This window comes from Sinohyriopsis cumingii, chromosome 13 (assembly GCF_028554795.1).
Source record: "Sinohyriopsis cumingii isolate HCF-2022 chromosome 13, ASM2855479v2, whole genome shotgun sequence".
In the NCBI taxonomy this organism is placed as follows: Eukaryota; Metazoa; Mollusca; class Bivalvia; order Unionida; family Unionidae; genus Sinohyriopsis; species Sinohyriopsis cumingii.
The window spans coordinates 69,935,067-69,956,558 of NC_142973.1; the positions used below are offsets into that span (position 1 = coordinate 69,935,067).

At 35.6% G+C, this 21,492-nt stretch overlaps 1 protein-coding gene across 1 annotated transcript in view; it reads left to right on the forward strand.

The window, feature by feature from the left end:
- LOC149785795 (NSFL1 cofactor p47-like) overlaps nt 1–21,492 on the forward strand; it is a 45,368-nt gene that overhangs the window by 8,085 nt on the left and 15,791 nt on the right. The window contains exons 2-7 of the mRNA XM_089979717.1: nt 4,638–4,798; nt 9,136–9,228; nt 14,652–14,732; nt 16,330–16,486; nt 16,925–17,034; nt 17,519–17,656. Of these exons, the coding sequence (XP_089835843.1) occupies nt 4,638–4,798; nt 9,136–9,228; nt 14,652–14,732; nt 16,330–16,486; nt 16,925–17,034; nt 17,519–17,656 (740 nt within the window). The remainder of the gene's footprint in view (nt 1–4,637; nt 4,799–9,135; nt 9,229–14,651; nt 14,733–16,329; nt 16,487–16,924; nt 17,035–17,518; nt 17,657–21,492) is intronic.

A 21,492-nucleotide genomic window follows, 5' to 3' on the forward strand; every position in this document is an offset into this window, starting at 1 on the left:
CAGCCAGACTTTTTCTGTCAGACTGAGTATAAAGAATTTTGGATTATACAGTGTTACCCTGCAATAACATGGTAGTTGGGGTCCATTGAACCTGAGCATGTTATAGACTAAACCATGTTATTACTAACCTAGTCAATTAGCAGAAGAAAATGATACATTTACCTGAAATATGGTGGGTGGGTGGGGGATAAAAGCTTTTGATTAAATGAAGATGAACTAGTCATCTTGCTAAGGCTACCCTGGGGATGAGGCTATTGATAACGGTAAGAAGAAAAAAATGAACAAATTAAAATGTTTAACAAAACATCTTTCCAAGATACCCCATCTTCAATTAACTTAAAGGCCATATATCTATTGTTTCAAAAGATTGGAAATTTAATTTGCATTGCTGCTGTTGATAGCAACAGTAAGCATACTTTTTCTCTCTGCCAAAATGAAACTTTCATGGAGCAATAAACGTGTTCCAGTCACTTTGAAAAATGCACCAAGCTGTCAGATTCCATTGTTTTTCTTTAACTTTGGTGCTGACTTCCTTTGATGAAAGTTTTTTGTTTATATTATAGATTATACTCTGCTTTCTTTGATGAAAGGTGCATGTGTTATTGAAGTCACTGATAATGGATATCTTTGGAGGATGAAACAGACGTGTTTCTTATTGTGTTGGCAAATTAAAATAATTGTAGAACATTCAGACTGAGTTTTATTTACATGCTTATTATTTATACTGAAAGATCGGTGCTTCAGAGGTAATCAGTTTTCTTTGATGTTTCAGTAAAACTATTTTGAAACAAAAGGAATTTGTTGTCATTTGGTCAATTGTAGCAGTTGCTTTTCCTGCCTTCAAAAGTTGGTATGTTGTAGTTAGTCCCAATTGCATAAGCAGACCAACAAGTAGATCTCCATTTTTTTTGCGGGGGGTGTAACATTTCAGGTATGGGAGTAATGCTGCCTTTCATGTATGCACCAAAAATTTTATTTAAAAAAAGGCCAACAGGCGATGAATACACAGGTGTCCTGTTAGGGATTGCTACAGAAAATTTGAATGTTCTGAAGGATTTAATTATTTGAATGAAAAGAAGAGGGATTTTACTTACCATGCACATACAGAGGTCAGTGAAAATAATTATATTAATTACTAGCAAGTGGCCAATAATCTGACACTTTTATCCAAAAGATCCATTATGAGATAGTGCCTCGTCTGGTTGATCTCCACTACCAGAAATGTTAAAAAGAAAATGCCAAGATATCACAGCTTACGGATTCAAGCCAGATATCAGGATAATGTGTGTGTGATTTGGATTTTTAACATAGCTTTAACAATTTTTCAGTCATATCACTATGATGTCTGCAGTGTGGCAGTTTATAGTGATGTCTAGCACTGGGGCATCATGTCACAGACATGTAGCATGATGTCCCACCCAGTATTATTATCCTGAAACCAGGCCGAACAGTCATAAAAATAACCTCTTAATGCTGAGCGCCAAGTGGGGCAGCTGTTAGTACCATTTTTTTAAGTCTTTGATATGACTTGGCAGAGGATCGAACCCATGACCTCCTGCATCCGAGGTGGACGCTCTAACCACTAGGCCACCAGAGTGGTGTAGATGTCAGTTTAAGCAGATTATGATATAACAATTCAGTGTTAAGATAGTTTGTCAATATGAACAAAGAATTTGTTTATTTAACAATAGATAAATTCCAGTGCATTTTAAATCAAGTTTGTGGCCTCCTTTCATGATGCCTCAGAATTTCTTCACTCCAAACCCAAGGTTGTATATACAAGTTTAAAGAGTCAATAATGTCATGGAAAAAAATTGCCAGATGGTATATTTTGTTGGCACTAAAGAATATAAATCACAATTTGCAACATTGGCGAAGGTCAGCATAATCTCTAACTAAACTTTTTAAACAATATTTTTTGTAGATTTAAGAAGAAATAACAATTTTTTTTAAGTACGAGAAAAATACAGGAGCCATGCCTTGATCGTCTTATATTAGAATTCATAAATGATCTCTTTCCTAAAAATGATAATAAACATTTTACACATTATTTTTCATACTTTTAAGAAGGAAAAGTACGTTTTTTTATCGAGTTTGAGAAAGATACATCTATATGAAACTGCAGGAGCCATGCCACAAATGATAATCAACTTTTTACACATTTCTTTTCATACTTTTAAGAAAGAAAAAATGTCATGTCTGAGACAAGTACATGAAATATTGGGAGCCACGCCACCACGATGTAATATCTGAATTCATGTTATAATGGAGCACGCTATCACACTGTATAAGGTATCCTCAGAGCAAATGGATGAACCTTCTGTCAGTTTCTCTGAAGATCAACCACTGTACCATATGATCTGTACAGATGCCAGAATGACTAGCTGTGTTGCCCGCCTCTGCTCTTCAAATTGAGTGGATTTTTACTCGTTAAGGAATGCACTTTATGCATCGGTCTCCTGGAGATGAAGGTCTTGGTGAATAAGTTTTAATCAGAGCAAGAGATGCTGTCAGGAAAAGGCATTCTTATTCTGTCTCACAATTTGTCTGATACCAGTTAAATCAAAAAGCAGAGGGTAGGGGAACCAAGTCCATAGACCTTTGCCTATTGACTTCTTATTTCTTGGTGATGTCATTGTCCTGATATTCACATCAAAGTCCTGAACCTCTCAGACAGGTTAAATATTCTAGTGGACTAGCTGTCCTGATGGAATATCTATTTCATACCAGTTTGTCCATTCACCAGTCTATTGTGGTCAGCCACTTGTGGACATGTTTGTGATGCGATTTAATGTAAAAATATGTGGCCCTCTTTTCTCCAGTTCCAGCCATGTAAGCCTGGATACTCAAGGAAAAGTGTCTCGATGCACATGGCATTTTCACCAAACCTGCTTATCTTCAGATACTTGCAGAAAGCAAGAAAATTGGAGTTCTCTCTAAACCTGATTGCTCTTATCAAGTGGGAAACATCAAGGATCAATGACCTATTGAACTTAGCAGCAGAGATTACCAGGAAAATCCTGTCTTCTCTGAAACAGCTGGAAATACTAATTTTCCATCCAGATGCAGATATGCTGAAGCTGCATGCCTGGATACCATCAAGCAAGCCATCAGTTACAGTACTGAACAAATGATTGGTTAGATAAGAAAGCCCACCACTTTGAAACTTTTTTAGGGGCAGTTTAGAGTTTTAACCACCAATTGTGTGAGTGGAAACGTGTCTGTCCCATTAAAAAAACTCTGCATCATGGATAGCTGATTTCCTATGGCTTGTCAAGAACAAATTAGCTCCCATCATGATTTGCCATTTCACAATATCAGACACATTCCAGCTTGATTGGGAAAATCTAGGTAATAACAAAGACCTCTTTGATCTTTTTTTTGGTAAACTTAAAATTCATTTTGACCAAAAGATTTGGACCTTTATATTTGGGATCTGGCATTGTTGAATAAGACAACATCCATTTTGACCAAAAGATTTGGCCCTTTGTCTTTGGGATCTGGCATGGTTGAATAAGACAACATTCACACCACTGCCTAGAGTCTCCATGACTCACCTCTCATATAAAACCAGTTTTCTATTCATTCTAGCTAATAAAAATGGTACTTACAGCTGTCTCGCTATGTGCTCAGCATTAAGAGGTTAGTGTTAGTACTGGTCAGCCTGGTGTCATATTGCTACAATGTCTGCATTGTGGCAGTGTATAGTGATGTCTTGCACTGGGGCATTGTGTCCCACCCAGTCACATTATCCTGATGTTGGGCTGTCCAGTCCTAACACTAACCTGTTAATGTTGAGTGTCTAGTGAGTCAGCTGTTAGGGCCATTTTTAAAAGTCTTTGGTATGACTCCACCTTGGTTTGAATCTGCAGCCTCCCACATCCAAGGCAGATGCTCTAATCACTAAGCCACTGGAGCAGTCTCCCAGGATCAGATTAAGACTCAAATATATTGGCTTATGAGGTTAGGGAGGTCACCATTAGCATAGACTTTGCATGCATCAGAGCTGACATTCATTATGATTTCACCTTAGAGACCTTTCATCCCAAAGGGCTGTTTTACCAGGTGGGACATATATCAACAACACAACTGGCTACCTTGTCCTAGGATAGACCACCATGGCAAGAAGACGTCTTTTTAGGACATCTAAAACAAGCCAAAAGACATGGCTAGCATCTTTTTTGTGTGGGAATGTTATATTTGTGAGATGAACAGGTATGATTTATGGAAGAAATGTATTTTACCAAAATAAATTCAATTTCTTTTAGTTTACTACTTGGGTCAAATGTTTTACTAGATTATGGAAAATTGACTATAGAATGAGAGAATTTCTCTTTCTTCCTTGTTTATCACAAAACAAACAAGTTTGAAAAGGGTCACTTAAGACAAGTTTCTATCAATTTAGAAGTGATTAAAATCATAAATGTAGAAAATCTTTCACTTTATGCTGAACCAAAACTAGGAAGCTTTTGCTTCTACTTTGAGACAGGACAGGGCATCAAAAGGCATAATTTCTAGTGATTTCAATATTGTCAGCGTTTTGGAAGATGCATTGATAATACCTTAACTTTTAAATCACAGTCAATTACATGTACATGTAAATATCACATTGATTGTTAGGCTCAATAAATTTTCAGCTTGCCATGGCTGGATTTTATGAAGATGACGGAGACAATGATGAATATCAAGACTCACTAGATATACCACCTGTACAACCCCCTCTTCAGGTGCTGGAGTCATCCAGCAGAGAGAAGGGAAAGGGGTCCAGTAGAGGCAGCAGTAGCAGCAAAAATACAAGGTTAATAAAATAAAAAAACATTGTCATCCACATTGTATGAATCTATGAAGTTGATTGTAGTGTAGGTTCATGTCATCTAGAGCTGGACTCAGGACTTTAAATATTGGGTCTCGGACTAATAATTTTGCATTCCATCTCAAATTATTTTAGAGTTCATTATATTAAGCCCATTTAAATGAAAACATATTTTTTGGGTTGATTGATAAATTTGTTGTTGACACAAAGTTCTTTATATCTGATGTATGTAGCTGTAGAAAAATGAAATGCATTAGTTGATATATAGCAAGTAATCCTCAATGTATACAAAGTTTGTTACATGGAACATATGACATAATGTACTTTTTACAGGCAGAACATCAGTTTCCAGAATCATAAGCAAGCAATAAGTCTGACATAGATTGCAACCTTTTTCATCATAGCTTGTCAAAAACAGATGTCAAATTTATTTGATTGCAAGCAGTTCTTTTAAACCATAAATACATTTTGTAAAATGGCATATATATCATATGCACTTTTAAAAAAAAATCTTCTCACCAGGAAGCTATCTTTATTGCTGAAGTTTATAATGTTTGATTTTTTTAAAAATATTTGTGTTAGCACATTAACCGAGTTTGTTTTGATTTACATAGAAACTGTCTGTTTTCAAATGATGAGCACTGTACATGTAAACATGTACAAGAACTTTGAGTTGTAATGAAATAGTGGGAGTGAGGGAGATTACACACAGTTTTCATCAAGAACCTATTACACTGATTCAGCAGTGTCATTAAATGGGACTTAATTAAGGAGGGACTCATACCCGCAGCAAAACAGGTATCACCATACACCAGGAAACCCCCACAAAGTATGAGCAGTTTGAAAATGCATGAAGACATTGTCACAATTTAAGGCCCAGCCACTTGTAAAGGTATTTTTGTCATAGTCATCCTTAGTGTGTCCTTAACTCCATTATCCGTTTCCTGCAACAAAATCTTGATCATTTTTAAATATTTACTATGTTTCAACAAAAATCATTCAGTATTATCATATATCCTGAGCCCTGAAGGTAGGTAATGCAGTCATACTTGGAAGCATTGCTCTTTGATCTTGATGTGATCCAGTCCTCTTTTCATGGCATGTGGTTAAGATCAAATCAGTACCTTTTATGTTATAAATAGTTGTATAATCTATGGCCTTAAATCCTTGAAGACATTGCCTCTCTCCTGGAAGTGTCTTGGTAAGAAGATCTTGAGAAAATTGCCTGTCTTTTACAGATGTAGTTAAATGATCGGATTTGGTATGTAGTATACATATATTACTTATTTCTGTTGGGACCCTGGCTGGCCGATTGGTCTAAAGTACTTGTGTTTATAGACATCTTGTCTATGTCAGCATGGGGTCCAGTCTCTGGCTTGGCCAACCTTTATATGTGAGAAAACTTGTCACTAGCTTCCCATGGGTAGGTGGTTCTTCCTTCACCAGATATACTGTCCACCATGTATGGCCTGTTATGTGCTGAAAATGGTGTTATGTCCACAACAAGAACAACAGCAACTTATTTCTGTTCATCGTTTTGTTACATTTTATCACATATGCTTTATATTTAAATAAGTTACAACATTTATATTGCATCTCTGTCATTTATGTTTATTTTCTTGTCCATTGCAGCAGGATGGAATGGTACAAGCAGTATTGTAAATTGCAAAAATTGTGAGATGTAGGAGATGATAAAAGTCTGGGGAAAATGTTTGCCACATTAAATTGCAAAAGATGTCAAAGCTTTCCGTTCACTTGATCAGACATTTTCTCAAGAAAGAGCTATTCTGTGAAAATTTATTCATCACTGAACTTTTGTTGTTCATCGTGTTACTTGTGTGTGTATATATGTGTATGCACACACACACACACACACACACACACACATGTGCACACACACATACACATACACACACATTGATCCCAGATGCCCAAGAGGTCTTAGGCACTGGTCTTTCAAGATCATTGACATGTGACCTCTGTTTGCATAAGTAGTCTTGTGCTCAGCCAACTTCGGTATGTGAGAAAGGTTGCAAGCAGTTTCCCATGGGTCAGTGGTTCATTCTTCATTTATACTGGCTGCCATGTATAACCTATCATTTGCTGAAAAATGTCAATAAACCCAGAGAGAGAGAGAGTGTGTGTGTGTGTGTGGCAGCTTTGTCTTCAGATGGAGATAAAAATTACTTCATCTGCTTATGCCCAAATACAATAATTTCGGTATACAATAATTTCAGTTCAAAACGTAAACGTGAAATATAAGTACAGATTGTGTATTTGCCTTGCCTACAGTAATGTATGACAAACATGTATGATAAGTGTCTGAGGTCTTTGATAAATATTCAGTGTTTGTTATGTATGTTTCAAACCAATGTAAAAGCTCAAATTACACTTGCATAATTGTGTTTGCAAAAAATATAGTGTTTTTCGAAATTTGAAGTTACAGCAATCACAGATTAGAATGCAAAATGTTGTATGTAATATTTACTATATGTATTTATTTTAAATCAATCACATGCCCACAGGGAGTAAATATTAGCAGTACATTGTGTATAATACATATAAATAAGATGATGTGTCTATTGTGACACTGTGAACTTCAAATCAGTTATATATATATATCAGTAATTTTTTGCCACAGACAACTTTCATTGTAGCAAATTGATATTTTTAAGTTATAAAGTTTGAAAAAATTCTGATTTAACAGATTCAGATTTGCTGGATATTGGTATGGTCAGTGAAAATCATACTAGATTAGACATTGGGCGATAAATAAAAATGTCAGTTATTGAAAATAAATTTTAGCCATGAGGAAACCTTTATTTGAATGGCTAGGTAATGTTACACCTTAACTTCCAATAATGTTATACTTTCATACTTATAAATTGAGTCGAACTGCAAACTGCACAGACCCAGGTCTGTGCCAGCAGATCTGGGTCTGTGCAGTTTGTTGGAAGTAATAAATAGAACAAAAAAAACTGTAACCCTCATCTGCAGGTACATTATGCTATGGCAGAGCAGGATATTTGTTGTTTGCAGTTTGATTCAACATGTAAGTGAGTATATAGGGTATCCTTAGTAGCCTGAGTATCTGAGTCATAATCCTTAGGTTTTGAGTTTGATACCCGCCCAGTTAGACCAGGTTGGCTGCCTCAGTGTTTCCTTGAGAAAGACACTTGGGATCCATTTCCTCTGCATGTTATAGCCAATAATGTGCAGAAATTGTCATAAATAGTAATACCAATAACATACTGATATGTAATTGCCATATGCTGTACTTTAATCTGATGAATGGTGATGCTTGTTATACTCATGGTATGTTTATGTCCTTCAAGACATAAGTTGATGGAAGCTGTTGCATCACTAGCAACCACTCTGGTGGCCTAGTGGTTAGAGCGTCCGCCTCGGATGCGGGAGGTCGTGGGTTCGATCCCCGGCCAAGTCATACCAATGACTTGCAAAAATGGTACTAACAGCTGCCTCACTTGGTGCTCAGCGTTAAGAGTTAGTGTTAGGACTGGTTGGCCTGGTGTCAGGATAATGTGACTGGGTGGGACATCATGCCAGATGTCTGTGGCATGATGCCCCAGTGCTAAACATCACTGTAAACTGTCACAGTGCAGACATCATAGCAATATGACTGAAAAAGCTACGTTAAAAATCCAAATCACACACACACGCAGCACTAGCAGTACTTTGTGTGCCTCCTTTATTATGTTGATTTTGTCACTTATGCAAGAAGCATCCTGTTGGTCTTACCCTGTTAGAAGTTAAGTCACTAGGTGTAAAAAAGCTAAAGAGAGAGAGAGAAAAAGTTTATGTCAGTCTTTTAACTTTCTAGAAGAAACATTTGATCACTATGCTTTTTTTTTTTATCTACATTTGTAACCATGTCAATTTAATACTTGTATTTCCAACACCAGCTTGAGTCCCCATTATCAATCATTATTGTTTGGAGAGACAAGGTATCCAACATTTTAAACAATCTGAGCAACAGTTGGAAAAGATTGTTTTTTTTTGCTGTGATAAATTGAGTTGGGGTTATATTGTTGACACTCCAACCCTTCAAAAGTTTTTGTAAAATAGGTCTCTGAGTAAATTTTTTAAGAGATGGTCTTGAAAAGTATTAGGACAACATTCCATCACAGTAAGTACTCCTCTGACTTTGTCCAGTCTCCAGCATTTTCTAAATTGTTATCCAGCAATTTTTGTTGGTTCTAGCATTTTTTCAAATGTATTTTAAAGTTGTCCTTTTAGATCAATGCTACAAGCATGCTTCAATGGATAGATGTTTTTAACAGTATTTGTACTATTTCTTCCAGGTTTGGGACTATTTCGACCATGAGGGCTGAAGAGGAATCTGATTCATCTGAGGAGGAGGGACAAGCTTTCTATGCTGGTGGATCAGAGAGAAGGTAAGAAGCGTTTAAAATGGTCTTTGAGGGTATACACTGTTCTTCCTTGTCATAAGGTCCTTCATTGTAATGTGGTTCCTGTTATGAGGCAAGTGTTATCATGAATCCCATTACATTAGGTGGCAGTACAATTTTAATTATAATATACTTCATTATAGAATGATCTCAGTGTAAGGCAGTATACTTGATAACTTCCATCAGGGAATGAGGGAATGCTGTTCAAGTTTTGTAAAGTCTTTTGATGTCCAGACTTGAAATTTTGATGGCAAATAATTTTCTTATATATATATACTTGCAGCAATGAAATTTATAGGATTGTATAAAAGTTTATGGAATGAAATGAATGGATTCTAACACTGAGTTTCTAAGTCTGGAGTATTAAATTTGTACTTAAAGTTTTAAAGTGACGTTCCCCTCATGACCCAGCCAGTCTAAATCTGCATGGATAGGATAATTTATTCCAGGATATGAAAATTTATTCCACTGCCCACAGACACCTGAATCAGTGGGAAGCATTGGGTTTGACTGCTTTGATCAATGAAACAATACCTGTCCAGTGGTGTGTACTGTAAGGGTCATCCATCTGTAATCTGGAGTACTAGCTACAACTAATCAAGGGAATATCACAAGCCATCTCTAGTATGGAGTACCAGCTATTACTAATTATGGAAACAATACAACCAGTGTATACTGTAATGGCTGTCCATCAGTAGTAGTATGGAGTACCTCCATCAGTAGTATGGAGTACAGTAAAACCTGTTATGAGAGACCACCCCTTCTGCCAACAAAAAGCGGTCTCTCAAGACAGGTGGTCTCTCATAGCAGGTTTGCACAAAAGGACCAGTTTCCAAGGTCCAGTTTCAGAACAATTTCAAGAAAAATAACCACAATCACTGTACATGTTTTCTATTCTTTATTAATAGTTCTTGCTAAAATATTGTATGCATTCATCTAAAAGCAATTTGTTTTACCAACATTCAAACCACCTTTTGTGAGTGGTCTGCTCATTTTCTCTTCTTTCAGTTACAATAATTATTTTCTCCAGCCTTAAAATTTGTCTCTTTTTAGTTGGAGGTTCGTCCATTGTTATTAAGGTTGTAGGTGATTAAAATTATTAGTGCTCAGTTGTAATATCGAACGTAAAGACGGTTTTGTCTGGACTGTGGGGAAATATGAAAAATCTAAACATGTGCTTTGCATATCTAACATTTAATGAATAAAAAGAAATACTTATCTCATCCAGAAACAGAATCATTTGCTCAGAAACAAAAGTCAACAGCTTCATTTAGAGATGGCATACAGGGATTAACTCTAAAAGCAAAGTGTGTAACCCGATCACACTAACTTGAACAGACGATGGCTTTGTGATTGTGATGTAATCACTTAACATTGGGAGGGAAGAATGACAAACAACACAAGTCTTGAACACTATCAATTGAAACCCGCAAACAATTCTCTCTTGCTGTTTTAATAGACAATGGCCTTATTCACCCCCAGCAGTATGGATTAACTCTAAAGACAAACAATATACATGACCACAATGTCAGCTTTGGCACTACAATGGCAATTCATAACATGTACATTAGCCTGGTTTGCGGACTGTAGCATCTATCACCAGTAGCAACAATCCTTTTTTATAAATATTCCTTTTATGTTTGTTTTTGATCATAACAATCATTATTAATCAAGTGGTCGTTGTAACAATTGATTACATATAGGTCAGTGGTGTCTGTCTGTTCTCGCGATACGGTTGTTCATAGGGATGCCAGGTCCTACGAAAAGGTGGGGAAGCTGGCAAAATGTGGGAATAATTAGTCTGGTTCCCTGCTTTGTATGCTCCTTGCGCAGCTCACCCTATATGAATAGCTGAGAACAACGCAGAGAGCATACAAAGCAAGAAACCAGATTATGAAATAATCTACATACATTTTAGTCTGGTTTACTAAACTATAAAACAATATAAGCATAACTAAAATAATTCAGACATCGGTAGCCAGCCTATTTTTTTATTATTTAGAACTGTAAGAGCGGTTGTTCTTATATGGATTAAATAAAAGGTCGGTGGAGTTTATCCTTGTTTTTGCTATGCGGTCATTCATAGCAGTGTCGAAATGCATATTTTGCCAAGACATCACAGTCGCTGGACATGCTCAGCAGGTGGTCGCTCATAACAGAGTGTTTTTATAATAAAATCGATCTGTGCATTACGATTGGGTCAGAAATGACAGGTGGTTGCTCATAGCAGAGATCACTCATAGCAGTTTTTATTGTTTTACTAATCATGGAAACAGCACAACCAGTGTACACTGGAAGGGCTGTCCATCTATTGTATGGAGTACCAACTATTACTAATTATGGAAAAAACACAACCGGTGTACACTGTGTGGGCTATCCATCTGTAGCATGGAGTACCAACTATTACAAATTAAGGAAACCAAACAACCAGTGTACAATATAAGGGCTTATTAATGAAGGAAACAATACAACCAGTGTACACCGTATGGGCTTTCCATGTGTAGTATAGAGTACTGACTATTACTAATTAAGGAAACAATGCAACTAGTGTACACTGTATGGGCTATCCATCTGTAGTATGGATTACTGCCTATTACTAATTAAAGAAACAACACAACCAGTGTACACTGTATGGGCTATCCATCTGTAGCATGGAGTACCAGCTATTACTAATTAAGGAAACCAAACAACCAGTGTACACTTTATGGGTTATCTATCTGTAGCATGGAGCACCAACTACTCAAATCCTATGTTTGACAACTTTGAAATCCTCTTGGAATAACAAAACTTTACCTCCTGTCACCATTTTGAATTTCATGGCTACATTACTGTTCCATCAGATCCAGCTCTGAATCAGATGTGACTTTTGTACATTCACCCATTTGAAAGTGTCGATTGTTTTGGACATGTGTCTCAGCTGATATCATCCACCATATTTTTGTTTTTGTCTAATCACTCCTTAAGTTAACTGAATGCCAGTGAAAGGTAATTTGAACTATTCTTGCCATTATGTATGGATGTTGACTAACTTAGTGTTCATGACAGTCATGTGACAAATCCACAGAGTAAAACTACTCTAATGAAAGGAACAACACAAGGTGTGTACACTGTAAAGACTATTGATCTGTAGTGTGAAGTACCATTTACTATTAGTATCAGTGCTCTATGGAGTGTTGCAAAGTGGTGGCAAGAGGGATAACTTCTATCGTGTGTCTGGAATAAAGAGGCTTGATGCCAATGACAAAATCAGGATGTCATTTAAAAAAAAAAGTGAAATGAACTAAAGTAACTTTTGTTACAATCCTACATCAAATAGTTAAAACAGATATGGTCTAAATTGAAAATGGCAGTTTAAGTTGGTATTTTAGTGATGTGGAAAGAGGCAGGTGTAAGGGCCATAGAAAGGCAGAGGACATAGAAGTAGGGATAATAATGAAGGCACTGAGGGTTAAAGTAATGGCATTATGTGCAGCTCAGTTTAAAATTCTGTGTGAATAGTTCAAGTCATGTAAAAACATAGGTAATGCCACAAATCTAAGCTAAAGAAATTTTTATACAAAAATATTTCTTTTCTTCAGATAACAAGTTAGGCTTATCAGTATAATTTTGTATCTACTACATATACTTCCTTTCAAAAGTAAAGCCCAACTGCAAACAACATAGATCATGATCTGCCATCTCAAAATGTGCTGGCAGATTAGGGTTTATGTGTGTTCTATTGATTACTCCTAACAAATTGCACAGACCCAGATGTGCTGGTACATTTTGTGATGGCAGATCAGGGATTTGTGCAGTTTGCCATTGGACTAGAGTTATAAGCTAGTATATATGTTATGTTTTATATTAGATATAGCTCATTTATTATATGCTCATTTTTTTCCCTGTTAACTTTACATTGTCAGAATTGTTCAATATTCCCCGATACTGAACGCGCATGACAATACACATATAGCATTCACATGAATAAAGGAACTACTTTCTATTGTAAACAAACAATGACGCAGACACCAGCACTTTTGATTTGTAAACAAATCATATACACTCGCGTAAGAGGCTCTTTACGTTGTCGTTATTTAAATTTGTTTCTGAATGAACTAAAACATGTTTCGTGGAGTGCCAAAAAAAACCCAGCTGTTTTGGCACATTCCGTGTTGATACAATGTTACAGATTTAGGCTAGCTACATTATATAAAAGACGGACGATTATGTCCTTACAAATAACATACAAGTGACAAGGCATATACTGTCTTCTTTATCTGGTGATAAGAATGGCAAAATAAAATATACTTACAGTTTTACATCCTGAATTTCCTCAAAATGTTTTTTCTTAATTCTGCAAATCCGAATTACATGAGCCATGTCATAGGTTTTCAATCTGGATTACACATTTTGAAAGTGTGCTGTAATTTCGATCATAAGTGCAATTGCATCCTCCTTACTGCATTCAAAATGAAAAACACATTAAATTCCATAGCGTCTTTTTGAAAATTTCAATTGAAAGACTTCATATTTTTCCCACGTTATGATTTCAAACATTCAATGACAGAAGCAGAAACACATTTGCAGACGTAAATACACTTCTCCCACGCCACTTCAATCCGATGTATTTCACGTATAATTTGCACAGATGAATCCAGTCCAAAATCACAAACTTTCGTCAAATCGAAACAAAATACCAAAATATATTCACTCCAGATCAGATGGAAAAGTCATTGCAATGCGCATTCATTCACAATATGACTGCAAATTTCAATTTTAACTAGACACGCCATTTTCTTTCGAAAGTTATGTTGACCGCATGACTAAGTTCAAATTTATCTGGGCGGAACTATGTGCGCATTAATAATAATGTCATTTTGTAATGTCAAATCTTCGCTTGTGTATTTAGTTTGGAATACGGCATTCATTCATTTACGTTGTTTCTTGTAGTGTATTTTGTTTATATAATTAAACCTTAGGTAGAATAAAAAAATGAGCATATAATAAAAAGTTTACTGCATTTGTATGGGAAAATATGAACTCGTTTTGTCAGAAGGCTATATTGCACTGACAAGTTCGTGCACCATTCCATCCGAAAACTCGTTCATATTTTCCCATACAAATGCAGTAACCTATAATTATCATACTTGTTCTAATAAAGTCAATTTGTTTATTCAGCCATCAGCATTGTAGATTCTAGAGGGATGGAGCTTTTCAACGGATTGCACCTTTCGCACCATACTGTTGAAAAAAATATGTATCCAAGTTAATTAAGTTGTCCTTTAAACCCTGGTTGGTGTTAAAATGCATCTATTTTATGACTTATTGGAAGCTTATGGAATGTATTGACACTGTTAAGAATCTGTTTACAATGATCATATGGATTTTTTTTGAGCTTTTGTTTTTTTTTTAATTATCTTGCAACATAGTGGTCAACAAGTCCTTGGGCCACCTAGAAAGAAGGGAGAGAACAAAGATCTTGTGGATGATCTGTTTAAATCTGCAAAAGAGTAAGTCAGAAATACCTTTTTAAAAAGATTCAAATATCAAACAAAATCTTTAGTATTGCTTTTCTTGATTACTTCACTTTTTATCTTTATCTTTCCTTTCTTTTGGTATATGCTGTCTTTTAATTTGTTTATCATTGTAGAATGAGTCAATAGTTTCTCAGTTACAACTGTTTTCAGACAATAATGAAGATTATCTCTGTGTTTATTGTAACTTGTGAAAACATGTAGACCTACAGAGAAATTAGTTTTACCATCTCGGGTTTTTATGTGTTAGTACAAGAGTTATAAAATTATATTTATGTCTTGTATGCTTCAATTTTACCAACATATCTTGGAGTTAAAATTTATAGATTTATGGTTTTATCAGTCCTTCTTTCATTAGACTTAAATTTCATATAATCAGATTTGCTAGATTCTTCACTTTAGTTTAAGTCCAGACCTCACTTTGATTTTTGAAATACAGTCCAGGTAACATGATTATACTTTATTGCCCTCATGTGTAGGTTATACACAAAATTGTTCACCCAATGCTTGTTATGTTACCCATGGGGATATGTCTGAGGCAACACAATGTGTGTCATTTAACTTCAGTATGGGGGAAATAATTGCATGATGTGTGTCATTTAACTTCAATATGGGGGAAATAATTGCATGATGTGTGTCATTTAACTTCAATATGGGGGAAATAATTGCATGATGTGTGTCATTTAACTTCAATATGGGGAGATAATTGCATGATGTGTGTCATTTAACTTCAATATGGGGGAAATAATTGCATGATGTGTGTCATTTAACTTCAATATAGGGGAAATAATTGCATGATGTGTGTCATTTAACTTCAGTATGGGGGAAATAATTGCATGATGTGTGTCATTTAACTTCAATATAGGGGAGATAATTGCATGATGTGTGTCATTTAACTTCACTATAGGGGAAATAATTGCATGATGTGTGTCATTTAACTTCAATATAGGGGAAATAATTGCATGATGTACTGAAGATCAATGCTATAAAATAGTGAAAAAATTATTGAGTTTGTAGCTAATTTATTTTGCATGGTGGAACAACTTTTTTTGAACAATTACAAGCACACTTAATTTGTATTTTATCAGCAAGCCCAAAAATGAGAGTAGTAATAGTCCGACAACTTGCAGGGAAAAGGTGGTCATGGTAGTATCATATTATGTAACATTTTGAGCATGTAAAGATAATGTGATGTTACCTTGAGGGTTGTATAAGGAATTCAAGAAGTTGGAATTTGGTGAGGAAATAGAACATAATGTTAAATGTCACTGTTTAAATTTTAACTGGTGTGAGATTGTAAAACTACATTTATAGTAATAGTAAAAATAAATGAAAAAATGTGTCAGGAACACGGTGACTATTTTAGAATTTTTCAGAAGAACAGTCTTGTTAATATACCATTGTGACATTGTAATATTTCTGTTGAGTCTTTACTTTTTTTGTCACTCAGTATCATAATTTTGAAAAAATAAATATATATATATATATATATATATATATATATATATATATATATATATATATATATATATATATATATATATATATAAAGTGCTGATACTTTTTCCTCCAGACATGGTGCTCAAACACTGGACAGTTCAGAATCACAGAATTCCCCTGGTAAGGAGAAAGTGGCTTTCAGGGGAACTGGGTATCGCCTTGGAGAGACAGAGGCATCAATGCCTCAGGACGTTGTACGTGGTCGACCACTGGCGGAAAGACCTAGACAGGTCAGAATAATCCTGGAAAGTGACATAAAATATCATTTTCTTGTCTACATGAAAATAACACCATTTTAGCATTTTTCATCACTGAATTCATTCAGTTGGTTTATGTAATATAAATCAAGGGTTGGATTCACTCTGAGGGAAACTAATGCATACTAATGTGTGTTATATTATTTTCATCTTTATTTTTCTACTCCACTTTCCTTGTCTAATTTTTTTCAAGTTCTTAAACAAAGAGAAGAAATAGTTCTGAAGAATGGTTTTTGAAAAGTATAAAGTACTTGTGATTTTTTGACAGGATATTTATTATTATATGTCTTGTTTGTAATGAATATATAGATTTTAGACTTATGATTTAGAATGAAAATCAGAAAAAGGATCAAAAAATGAAAAAATATCTTCATTCCTGGTTTAAAACTGATAAATATATTCATCCTTCAGGTGGACACAGTGTTGAAGTTATGGAAGAATGGCTTTAGTGTAGATGATGGGATTCTGCGAGATTATAGTGACCCTGCCAACAAGGAGTTTTTAGACTCTATTGCACGAGGGTAGGTATATCATTTGCTAACGAAAGGAAAATTCTTACATGTCAGTTTGGTTAGATCTCATTTGGGGCAACAGATTTTTATATCTGCTGGTTTAAGACATTGTCAATTCATGTAACATCAAAATGTATATTTGGTTTTATCTGTGCTCATTGTGGTTCCCATAATATGCATGGGTTCTGTTTGGTAGAATTTTCAGTGGCCGTTAGAAATGCATTGGTAAAGTGGTTGTAATCCTCATATTTCAGCAACAGGAGGAAAATGATTATGTTCATCTTTATTTGTAAAGATTTGTTTCTTTTACTGGTGGTTATTACTTTTATAAGCTAACTTTACATAGTCTGCATTGTTGAAATGTTTTCCAGGATTCATAGAAAAATGTTTTAACTCTTAGGCAATGCTTCTTTAATTTTCCACCGAATGTGCAGATTAAGATTTCTAGTGTATTATACATGTAGTGACTCTGGAGTCCTGATGCACTTTTCAGAGAGGTGCCTAAAGAGTTACTTCGCCAGGCACGAGGAGGGGAGGTAAATCTGAACATGGAGGATCATCGCAATGAAGATTTTGTCAAACCCAAAGTGCCTATCAAAGCTTTTGCAGGGGAGGGGCACATGTTAGGAAGGTGCGTCTTGACTTGATTTATCAATACACATATGGGTTAAGTTTAGTCCTGTTTATTTAATGCATAAATAAAAATTTTGATTTACACTTTCTTTGATTTGCAGATTATTTAATGTTTTAAATAACCTGTAAAATAATATTTATAGTAGGGTATCATATACAGTGACTTCCTCTGCAGACTGGCCACATATTTTAGTCCTGATATGGCCGTTTGTATGCTTATCAGATTTCTTTGTGCTTCCTCTTCTTCCTTTTTATATTACAAAGAGGCTTGAAAAGACAGGATTCTTCGTAGACCTGGTGATAATATTCTCCAGTTTTCATTGATGTCCCAAGAACTTGCATCAGATCATCTCTGTGTCTTATACCATATCAGTGTATCAGTCACTAACCCTCCATCTCAGTTTGCTATTAAGTGAAACTTCTCCAGTGGCCTAGTGGTTAGAGTATCCCCTTCAGATGCTGGAGGTTGTGGATTTGAACCCCAGCCGAGTCATACCAGAGACTTATAAAAATGGTGCTAATAGCACCCTTGCTTTGCGCTCAGCATTAAGAGGTTAGTGTTAGGACTGGTCAGCCTGGTGTCAGGATAATGTGACTGGGTGGGACATCGTAGCAATATGACTTAATTTTTTTAAAGCTGTGTTAAAAATCCAAGTCACACACACAGAGAAACCTCTGTATGCAGAACAGAACCCAGCTAATGCATGATATCTATGCAAACCCAACAATTTCGTTACTTCCTACAGCAGTACAACTTGACAAGTGCTTGCATTTATTGCTTGACAAACATGCCCCTGCAACCAAGTGCAGAGTATCAATTCAAAAGTGTTCTCCATGGTATAATAGTGTTAGGGATCAACTTCGCACTGCTAAAAGAGAATGCCATAAGTCTGAGAGGATATGGCTTTCCACCAGCCTCATTATTCATAAGCAGATCTATGAAGCTACTAAGAAGAATGTCACAAACATAGTCCATGCAAAAAATCAGCCTGCTACAGTACCAAGATCACTGAAAGTTCAAGCTGCAAGGAGCTCTTTGAGATTACAAACAAGTTAATTTGAAAGGAATAAATGTATATTACTTCAACAATCTTCTCTGTGATAGACCTTCCTGACCTGTTTGCAGATTTCTTCCATTGCAAAGTTCAATGCATTAGAGATAAGTTTGACAACACAATTTCAACTGACTCATTGTCACCATAGTTGTGATACAGAATATACACAGCCACCTTTAGCAACAGTTGAACATTTCTTTATGGATTTGGTACATACAATTATGATGAATAGTGCCCCAAAGTCATGTGAATTTACCTAATTTGGAAATCATGCTGCTTGAGTGCTTCGATTGTATATTACTGTCACTAACCGCTGTTATCAATACTTATCTCTCCTCTGGAGAATTCCCATCATTTTCAAAACCACCATTGTAAAACCTCTGTTGAAGAAACAGACACTTGACCCTAACAATTTAAAGAACTACCACCCAGTCCTCACCTTCCTTGGCTTGTCAACAGCATTTGACACCATAGACCATGCTATATTACTTCACCGACTCCAGCATATATTTAGCATTCACAGTACAGCCTTACTATGGTTCAAGTCTTACTTAATGAACAGGACACAAATTATTTGTACAATGGAAAACATTCCAGCCCATTTGATCTATGTTTTGGTATTCCACAAGGCTCTGTTCTTGGCTGTGATCTCTACATTCTGTACACTCATGCCTTCTCAGGTGTCATAGATCAACATCTGGTGTCTTACCAATTGTATGCTGATCACACTCAAATATACAAATCTAGCTGCCCAACTGAAGTTGAGGCTACTATCCAAAGTGTAGAGAGGGGCATTTCCATTGTGAAGTTATGGATGACATGTAACAAGCTGCAGATGAACATTGTTAAAACCAAAGCCATCCTAATCAACATGCACAAAATTTTTCATTCACATCCTTTACCTCAAACAAAAGGTATCAGCAATACAAACATCAAATTTAAACAGTCAGTACAAAACTTAGGTGTCACTTTTGACAATACTATCTCATTGAACCAACAATATAGTGAACATATATATGCAAGGATACATATCTGGATCAGCTCCATTCGCAATTTTTATTTGGTTGATGCACCAAAACACTTGTGTGTTCCTTAGTATTTTCAAAACAGGACAATCGTAATTCACTTTTACCTAATTTGTCTCAATATCTTCAAAAGAAACTTCAAAATGTTCAAAACATGTCTGCTTAGATCATCCTTTGAGTATCAAGAACAGAGCATACCTTCCCCCTGCTGTGTAACTATCACTGGATGCTCATTCAATCCAGAATCAAGCAAAAAATCTGTTCCCTATGCTACGTTTCATTGACTGGCTCACGTCCAATCTATTTGACCTCACCCATATGTACATTCCATCAGGAAACTTGAGCTCATCTTCCGACACTCGCATTCTCATTATTCGCACTGTTAAAACAAAGTAATGTCGTTTTTCATGCCATGGCCCAGCTATGTTGAAAAGATTGTCCATAGATCTGAACAGGAGTTGCAAGTATCTGTTATATGCAGACTATTACACAAATTGGTTCCTTCTCATTTGATCAGAAGTTCGGATTGCCAAGCTCTAGATTTGTGAATGATCATCAAAAAACAATTTGCCATTAAATATGTATATTATGGTTCCTATTATTTTTTTTAAGATAATGAAATATACACTTCTTAGATTAAATCCGCTCAATATATCTAAAAATCCAACTGGCCAGATGGACTGACTACTTGTTTTTTGCACCAGTCTGCTGTGAAATCACTTGGTGTTGGACTGGTGAGCTGGTGGCAATTTTGCATGCTGCCTGGCTGTATAATGCAGAGTAAGTGTGGGCATACAGGATAAAGATAATGGCAAACAGGGGTAAAATCTTTTACATACAGTCAGATATTTATATAAACTGCACTCTTGTAGAAAGTCCAAAACCTTCAGAATTGGAATATCATCATGGAATCCATCTCACATAATGAAATGTATCAAACCTTTGTTTCATTCTGAGCATGCAGCTGGGGATTTGGCTAGTATAAATCAGTGAGAATAAGATTTAAAAAATACCAATATCAATGTTAAAAATCACTTACTCAGGAACTAACTTATTTCATAACAGGTATATGAAAATTCAGGGGAAAAACAAATTTTTTGCATTTCTGTAAGGGATCTTGAAAAGTGTCTTAATAAAGGTGACCTTTTGAGACAGGTTTGACTGTATACTCCTTTGGGACCAAAGGCAGGTTTGACTGTATATATACCCATGGGACTAGAGGCAGGTTTGACTGTACACCCATGGGACCAAAGGTAGGTTTGACTATATATACCCATGGGATTAGAGGAAGATTTGACTGTATCCAGACATGGGACCAAAGGCAGATTTGAGCGTATATATATATATACCCATAGGATTAGAGGCTGTTTTGACTGAATACACACATGTGACCAAAGGCATATTGACTGTATGTATATATATATATATATATATATATATATATATATATATATATATATATATATATATATATATATATATATATATATATATATATATATATATATATATATATATATCCATGGGACTAAAGGCAGGTTTGACTGTGTACACCCATGGCACCAAAGCAAAGGCTCATTTGATTATATATACCCATAGGACAAGAGGCAGCTTTGACTGTATGCACCTGTGGGACCAAAGGCAGGTTTGACTATATACACCCATGGGACTAGAGCAAAGTTTGACTGTATATACACCCTTGGGAGCAGAAATTAAAATAAGTTTATAGGAGACACAGAGGTGAGATTGAGTGG